We start from the raw sequence: 8816 nt of genomic DNA on the forward strand, positions 1-8816 counted from the left end.
GGAATGCCCAGTGTGTTCTGTGTTGCTAATAAGCGCTAAGTAACAAATACTGAGGTAGGAGTCATGATTTAATCATTTAATGTCACCATTAAGTTTTAAGGTCAGTAAATCTAGATAATAAGCAAAAAGGTTGATCTTTATGCTTGGCATTGAAAGTGCTTAATAAAGATGCTTGGACATTTCTCAGCTACTGTCTTTGGAAACTCTTTATGTTTTATTCAACTGTCAACCGAGAGTTTAATTTGGGCTTATTAAATACTTGCTGGCACATAGTAGTACATGTATCAAAATAGTGACTTATTGAATATTTTTAAAGTTCTAATTACATTTGGGGTTGCTTTGCTTTTTAGAAGTTTGCCAAAGCAGCAGAGGATGCAGCAAGTTCTAGTATTGACAGCTATGCGTTTCCAGCTCGCTTAGTGGTATGAAGTTCACCTCAGCAGTGACTGAAAGTTGGGGGTGGGTGGGTGGCCATATCACTCCAGCTGTTGGCAAGAATGCAAAATGTTGGCAAGTTAGCAAAAATCTCAAGAAGTCTGTTGTATCTGTGTGTTTTGTATGACTAACCATGGGATGCTCTGCTTTAGAGTACCTCTCTGCCCCTGTACATCTTTGTACCATCAACAGTTCTTTCCCTTTGTGAGTTTGTGCCTCATGTTACCTTTAGAGTGTAGTAAATGGATCCATGACTGACCCTTTTTGTTGAATCCTTCCTGCAGCTCCTTCAGCGGGTGGCCATGGTTCATTTCTCCTTCAGATCTCATTGCAATTACTGTCTCTGCTGACATCTCACCTGTCTGTCCTGTTCCTCTCGATTTGGCTGTGCGTGAGACTAATGCCTGCAGACACACGTACTCCTCTCAGCTTTCGAGGGTTGTCTCAGTAGGGCTGAACTGTTGGGAAGTGCTCTGTGAAACGGGGAATGTTTCAGCAGCTGAATTATGTCCTGACAAAAAATCACAGTTCAGTTTCAGCATAATCTGTATTCTGCGAGAGTACTTGAGTTGCACCAGCTGAGGTTGCTTTATGGAGGATGCCTACCCAGTTTGAAAGCGTAGCATTATCAGTTCTGTGTCCGTTAATTGAAGATAAATAACAACTCTGCTGGTTTGGGTTTTTTAAACTGAAGCAGCAGGCAAATGAGTTGCTACTTTAATTCTCAAAAGTATGAGTGAATGTATTTTGCAATCATTGTCTATGTTACATTGTCTATGTTATTGGCAGAAATGGATACTCCTACAAAGTGGCAGTGGCTCTGTCCTTATTTCTGGGATGGTTGGGAGCAGATAGATTTTATCTGGGCTATCCTGCATTAGGTAAGTTTATTTCTTATTTTTCTTTGAGCTAAACCTTGTTGTTATGACTGTGTTGTATGTGTAGACTTATATTCTGAGAAATGAAGGCTGACAGTCATAGTTCTAATATTTACAACTGGAATCCTTACTTTACTGACAAGTAAGATAAAATCCTGCATTACTCTCAGCCTTCTATTCTGCTGGAGTGAGTGCTGATAAATGGATGTATTGTTGTCCAACAGATGAAATCCTGATAAGCAAACACGATTATCGCTATCCACAGCTTTGCTTTACGTTTGCTTTGCATTGTTGTTTACCACAGCATTCTTTGTGAGGCACTGAAACAGCAGTGGTTTGACCCATGTGGCAGCTACTTAAACAATGCTCGATTTTACCAGAAAAGTAGTGAGCAGACTTTGGAGTAAACCAGGTGTTTTGGGCTATGGAATGTGTTCTGGCAAATGTGTACTTTCAAGGTAGCATGTAGTATTATAACAGTTCTGCAGAAGCTGGGACTTCTAGTAAGACCTGCCTCTGGTTAGTAATTTTAGGACCTCATTCCCAGGGGATGGTGCCACTGGCTTTTAAATAATGGAAATACCTTCCTGTGTTAGAACTCCCTTCACTGAGCTGGACAAATGGAGTAAATTGAAGTCTAGATAGCACGGAGCAATGAATTGGGAACAGCTATACGTGGTACTGTCACTTCAGGAATCCTGAGTTTCTGTCCATTAAATGCAAACTCTTTGGTTTTTATCAACGTTATCTGTTCTCCTTGATAATCTTGTGTTAACATCTGTGCCTTTTTTCCTTGAGATTCTAGAATTGGCACTTGCTTTGTCCACCTGCTTCACAAAAAGATGATACTTTTTTGGAAGCGGTCAATAGGGTTCACCTTTGTGTTGTACCGTTCAATTTGGAGTAACAATTTGCAGTAATTATTTTGTAAATATTGTAGTAATATAGATTTATAAATCCTCCATTCTTATATAGAGGTTCTTTATGGCTCATGATTGTTAACCCAATTGGTATCTACTGTAGCCAGTAATGAAAGTTAAAAGAGTTAACATTAAACTCTTCCAAAGTCAAATTTTCAAGCTTTTGGAAGATAAAGACAACAAAAACAAATTGTTAAGAGTAGAAAAGAAAAAAAAAAGAAAGGATAAAAATCAATACTCTGGGTTTCTTGACAGTGGTTGATGGGGGGTTCTTTAGGTCATCCATGCCTTGGTGAAAAATAGTTAAGAAATGTTAATAGCATTGAAATGTTTTGTGCAAGCATAGTGAAGACTGTAAACACTTTTTGGTTTATTATTTTCCTTTTTGTTTGCTTAAAGAGTGCACAAATACTAACCAACTACTGCATATGAAGGAATCAGGAAGGCAACCTCTTCCTCTCCCACATGCTCTGAACTAAACCATAAGGTATTTCTGCATAAGAGCACTATTTTTTCCCTCCATGCAGTTTATTTTCTCAGTGTGATCTGCTTGGGGGAAGAAAGAAAAAAATTAACTTTACCTTGCACTGCAGAAACATGTGCCAGGTTCAGTTCTACATCTAGTAACGTCATGGAGCAGCCAGTTCTTCGAGTAAATTGGAGTTGCTGCTGGAACCAGCAGTGGTAAGAGAACTGCTGGGTTCCTAAAGTGTCAACTGGCAGTGAGGTTCAGGACCAGAGGTTGAGAGGAGAAGGTATAAGGAGCATCATGGATAAAAATCTTCAATGGTGACTGCACTTGATGCAGGTAATAACAAAGCAAACTGTTCCCCAGAGTTTGACGTGATTTAAACGCCTTAGCTGTTGTTTCCTAAGGCTAGTGTTTCTTCAGCTGCCTGTTTCCTGTATGTTTTGTTACGCTACTGCCAGTGCTGACAGGCTGCTGCAAGTCTCGCCCTCAGCCGCTGGGAACGAGTTGTTTTAAACAGTGATACACTTGATTTTTTGCACATTCAAGTGGCACCACTTTAGTGGTAATATACATATAGGCTTTTCTTCTAATCAGTTGAAAGACCATCCTGCTACTCCTCTTCCATTGTCTTAGTCGTTAGGTATTTTTCCCTGTTCTCTCTGACTGCTGTGCTGTTCCATGGGGAGATTATAACCCTCCCCTCAGAGCTGACAAACTAGGCTAGTTTCATCTCACCAGCTATGGGAGCTGTATCCAGACAGCGGGATGCTTGCTGCTCTTCCTGCAGCGTGCATGCGGTTATCCCCCTGCTCTCCTCCCTATGCAGCCTCGTAAACAGGGCACGGGGGAGAGGAGCTGATATCTGGGACAGATTGCGGCTTCTGGGGAGCGCGGAGAAGGTGCCAGAGGTCAGGAGACCACAGGGTATTTGGCTGAGAGCAGGCTCGCTCTTGGAAAGCAGCTGTGTGGTGCCATATATATAGTACTTGTGTTACATTCACTGTACAAGAAACTACTGATATTAAAAATAATAATAATTTTAATCCAGCCTTCTTCTTCTGAAGGCAATTTCCAAATGAAGTCTGCCTTGCATGAAAACCTCCAATGAAACATTTATCTCTTAGTTGCTAGTCCCATATATTCTCTATTAATCTTTCATTTATTCATACAAGAACAATGTTTTTGAATACGGGTTAAAAAGAAGTGTTTATATATTTTTATATATATATTCAAAATAAATTCCTATTTCAGCAAAAATATAAAAGTGATACAAAGGATTGTTCTCCCAAGCAGCGTGTTCTGAAAATCAAATCAGTATATGCTGAAGCTCCTGAGATGGTAGAAAGTCTCTTTCCATTCATAAGTAAATTTTGCAGCTCAAGTTGAGATTTTTTCTGTCTATGCCTCAATCGAAGGAAGGAAAGTTTTCTGTAACTTGGTTGTCAGTGTTGGCTTTCCTTGTTAAGAATATTTATCTGTTAAAAAAATTGTTAATGTTTAATATCTTCAAAGTGTATTCAAGATGTAAAAATATTAATGTGCAGTTTGGGTTTTTTTGCTAAAGATCTTTAACTTTAGGTCTGATTCTAGATGTGTGTGTATATGTGTAGTGGTATGTGGAAAGAATTGGGACATGATTGCCATCAGAAACCAGTGAACTTCACAGTGACTGGCTTAAAGCTACAGCTAAATTTTATTTTCCTTTTCCAGGTTTGTTGAAGTTCTGCACAGTAGGATTTTGTGGAATCGGTAGCCTAATAGATTTCATACTTATTTCAATGCAGGTAAGTCAGGGCTTTGGAAACAAGATACAGAACTGCCTTGATTTGATTGCTGATTCTTTGTTAGCAACTTAGCCTTAAGAACCTTTGTGTATTGAAAAATCATTTATTTTAGCACTCTTTGTAGACCAATGTGGTGGCATATGGATACAGGCTATCAATAGATTTGTTGTTTGAATCAGAAGTTAGATTACCTCTCTATAAATACTCATAATGAATACCTTGGAAGCTGCGGCACCATAAATTCACTTTGTCAGAACCTGTGAGCTCTTTACGTGACACAGAGTGTTGGACTTTGCACGAGACGTCCTGCTGTTCCCAGAATCCCGACCTGAGTTTGCATGTGCTTTGCACTGATGGAGCCCATCATCTGGGAGGTCTGTGCCCTATGTGGGAGAGAAGACAGTGCCGCTTTTCTTTTCTGCCTATCCTCCAAATCCAAGTCCCATATCACCTGAGAGCTGTGGCTGTTTGATTCATGGTAGTTGAATCCTCAGATGTGACATCACAAAATTGCTGAATCGCCTTATTTTACAGTGCATCCCTTTAGCGGATTGCAAATCACCTAGAAATTGTTTGCATGGGTTTACAGAAAAATAGTTTAAAAGTATGCGTCTTTGTGTATGCGTCTTTTAAAGGATATGTGTTCTCAAATTCCTTTCTGTGCTAATGCAGTGATCTTCCTCAGATCACTTACAGATACAGATGAGAGTATCTTTCATCTCTCCTTATCCATCACCCCACATCAGTTTAGCATTTCCAGAACAAAAAAGCCGTGATCTTCTCTCCCCCTCTCCATTCCTTACCTGTGCAGTATTTCGAAGATACTTGTCATCAGCCTAATTCTCTCCTGTCTACCCTTCTTTGTTCAGGAAAAGTGGTTTGGAGCCCACTCATTTGTTAGCCTGATTTTGTGACTCAAATCCTCAGCAGCTTAACCTAGCACCAGTGCCTGGCTGTGTAATTTGGTTGATTAGAAGCCCTAGGGAAATGTTCCTTCTGAGACAGCGCTCGCTAAAATAGTTAAACTACAGCATAACTTCAAAATAAATCTAGTTTCTGTTTGACTAATTAAGCATGACTAATTTTATGATGGGAAAATTAGCAGTAATTGAGATGTTAGCACAAAGTATATATTTCACTACATATTGAGAAGTCTTGGTTCTTTTTCTCTTGTAGATCGTTGGACCTTCCGATGGCTCTAGTTACATTATAGATTACTACGGAGCGAGGCTCACACGGCTCACGATTACCAACGCAACCTTCAGGAAAATGCAGACCTACCCTTAACCCCGGCAGTAAGTGTCCCCAGTCCATAGGTGCATTTTGTTTTTACAGACAGTCCCCATCGTCCACTGCAGTTGCTGATGACTTAGTAATTACACTTCATCAGAAATGACTATTAAATGTACATTGAACAAAGATGATAATGGAAATTCCTGAAGTGAATGAGTTTACCTCAAAGGCACCGCGTTCCTTTGCGACTGCTCCATTTCTGGGAGCACACAGTTCGTTGCTAAGTTGTGCCATTTGTGACATGTGCAGACTTTTGCAATTCGCACCGATGCTGTTCTGTGTCTGTAAGTATAATTCAGTGTTTTATAGAGCTGGAGAAAGAGTTGTTCAGATCAACTATGCTGATCTTTCATCCATTGGAGTTGATGAGAGTTTTAGCATGGAGGGGCCAGGATTGCACTTGGGGCCTGGTGTTGTAACTCAGTGTGTATATGAGACTCAGTGTGTATATGAGACTCAGTTTGTATATAAGACTCAGTACTTACACATCCCAAACCACAGAAACCGCCTTTTTATCTGTCCTGTTAGTTAAAATCCAGATGGCCCTTAAACTTGTGCTGGAGTGTCCCGTGAAATTCTATTAACTGAATGAATTATTTCTCTAAAGCTTAAATAACTTTTTGTCTGATCAATGTAGAAATATGGATGCATGACAAAATAGAACCGTCACACAGATCACAAGAAAGGAGGGTGGATGTTGGGGTGGCCTGAGATTGGAACAGGAAATAATCATTCTGCTTATTGTGATTTTCCTCCCTTGCAATCATCCATCGTGAGATACATACCTTCTTTTTTCAGAAAGAAATCAGTGCACATGTTTTACAGCCAGAGGATGTCCAAAAAGTGAAATCTTTGTACTAATAAAGCCCTTAAAAGGTTTTTGGTTTAGGTCAGCTATGTTTCAGTGAAATGAATTCTGTGACCTTCAAATGCTTTGACCCAAGTCTCTAGGACAACCGAGATTTACCTAGATGTTTGTTAACAAAAAGTATATACACACAGAGACAGAAAACATGTCAACAGAATATGCATGTTATATGACCCATTTTAAACATTCCCTTCACCTTCTCATGAAAACTGGCAGTGACTGAGTGATAAATTCATGTGATACAAACTCTAGTGTAGATTTTTTTTAAAAATTGAGCCATTCTTCTGTTTTCCAGATTAAACTTTCAAAATGTTATTAATGTGCCCGTAAACAGTATTTTTAAGGGAATTACAAAAAATGAGACTCTTAGAATGAAGTTTGAAAGTGCAATTTGTGGGTTTTAGTCTCTTTTAAACCTATATTAAGCACCGAGAGTTTTGTAAAGAAATCCCCTGTTTTTTCCAAATTGGAGTAACCCGACTTATCATGTAATGAGAATAAACCACGAGGAATACGTTGTGCTTAATGGTAGCTCTTGCCTTCACGCCAGAAAGACGCAGTTTTGGAATGCGTGCTAACACGCATTTCACTTGTGGGTTCAAAGAGACAAGAGCACTCTGTTCTCTTCGTCCACTTGCCTGATATTTGTTGCATCTCGCTTTTGTCTCTCTGTCACCGAATGCTCTTTGTGCGTGTCAGTTTTGTTTCCTGAAATGCTTTCAAAACCAGACAGGAAGTGGATGAAAAATAAATGTTTGAATCAAGTAAAATCTCATGGCTAAGATCATCCTGTGACTTTTCTGCTTTTTGGTTTTTAACCCTGAAGCTGATCGTATAGCTGTGAAAATAGCGAGATACCATGGACGTTACAATAAAAAAATAGCCTTGGGCAAACTCATCACACAGGATTTAATTCTGAAATGTATCTCCATGTGTACAAGTAGCAGAGAGCTTGACTTAATGATTTCAGCAGTCCATCTTGTGCTTCATTACCCGTAAAAGAATACGGGAGCTATTTTGTGTGTATCAGATGAAAATATGATTAGTCGTGAGGCCCATCAGATAGTTTGCTAATCCCAGAAACCAAGTAGCCAGCAGAGAGGAAGATTTGTTGTTCCAAGTTCCAGTGTTTCTGTGGAAACAGAAGATGTGTGTCCACCAAGCCAGGAAATAAAAACTGCTGTGGGATTCTTCCATCCTGATGCTCCCTGGTTTGCGGTCTCGGAGCCTGCTCTTGTCAGGACCGCGCTGCTTTGTCAGGCAGAATGAAGCCACGAGTGACCGGACAGAGCAGTATTTCGAGCCTTAGCAAAATTTTATTTCTCTTCGCTTTAGATGGTATTTCACTTGATCCTCTGCCTTGTAGTAACAACTTTCACCTTCTTTCACAACTCTCTCCTCTGCCTGTAAAGCCTTTTAGAAATCAGTGCCATGAATGGCAAAACCTTTGGAACTTGCGCTGGATTTTGTGGGAATCACGTTTTGTATCTGAACACGTGTCCGCATTTCTAGACGCTGTGCAGTTGTTGAGCTGAAGTTTAGAGAGGGTTAACCAAGTAAGCAGAAAGCTCTGCAGGGCCAGAAGAGAGCTAGTGAGGTCTTTGTTTTCATCTTGTAATTGTCAGATATGGCATGTTTACCATAAGGGCTGTGAAAAGTGTGATGCGAGATGTAAAGCTGTCCCACTGTGTTAATAATAAATTGGCTACGGTAATATTTATCAAAATGTCTGTCCTGTGATGATTTTCTGTGTTGTCGCCTGCTTTAGTTTTCTCCTGTCAGTCAAGATGTCCATCCTCGTGTTTCTGTAGTTCTGATTGCTTTGACTGCACTGCAGTAATCTTCTCTTTGGATTGTTTTCCCAAAAACAGTTGCAAAGCAATAAAAATAATTAGGCAATGTACTCTGTCATCCTCCTGCCTCGTTCCCAGAGAAAATGATATCTGCTAGCCTTGCAGATAGTCAGGAATCCTTTCAACATTCCAACCAGACAGAGAAATACTATTCTGTATCTGTAAAAACAAAGAACATAAAAAGTAAAGACCAGAGTTTAAAGAAGGGATTTGAAGTGCCTGGCCTTCAGAAACCTGTGCAAAGCTGTTCCCTGAAGATGCTGCAGGTCCATGCCAGGAGTTGAATCCAAACTTCCCCTAAGTACCAGTGCAG

General features: G+C 39.9%; 1 protein-coding gene across 1 annotated transcript in view; it reads left to right on the forward strand.

The window, feature by feature from the left end:
- The window catches only part of TM2D1 (TM2 domain containing 1), an 11476-nt gene extending 5373 nt beyond the window's left edge, over positions 1-6103 (forward strand). Inside the window, exons 3-5 of the mRNA XM_010132612.1 lie at positions 1225-1316; positions 4416-4489; positions 5666-6103. Coding sequence (XP_010130914.1) covers positions 1225-1316; positions 4416-4489; positions 5666-5776 — 277 coding nt within the window. The 3' untranslated portion in view covers positions 5777-6103. The remainder of the gene's footprint in view (positions 1-1224; positions 1317-4415; positions 4490-5665) is intronic.
- The last annotated feature ends 2713 nt before the right edge of the window (positions 6104-8816 follow it).

This window comes from Buceros rhinoceros, unplaced genomic scaffold, assembly GCF_000710305.1.
Source record: "Buceros rhinoceros silvestris isolate BGI_N320 unplaced genomic scaffold, ASM71030v1 scaffold10820, whole genome shotgun sequence".
Lineage (NCBI taxonomy): Eukaryota > Metazoa > Chordata > Aves > Bucerotiformes > Bucerotidae > Buceros > Buceros rhinoceros.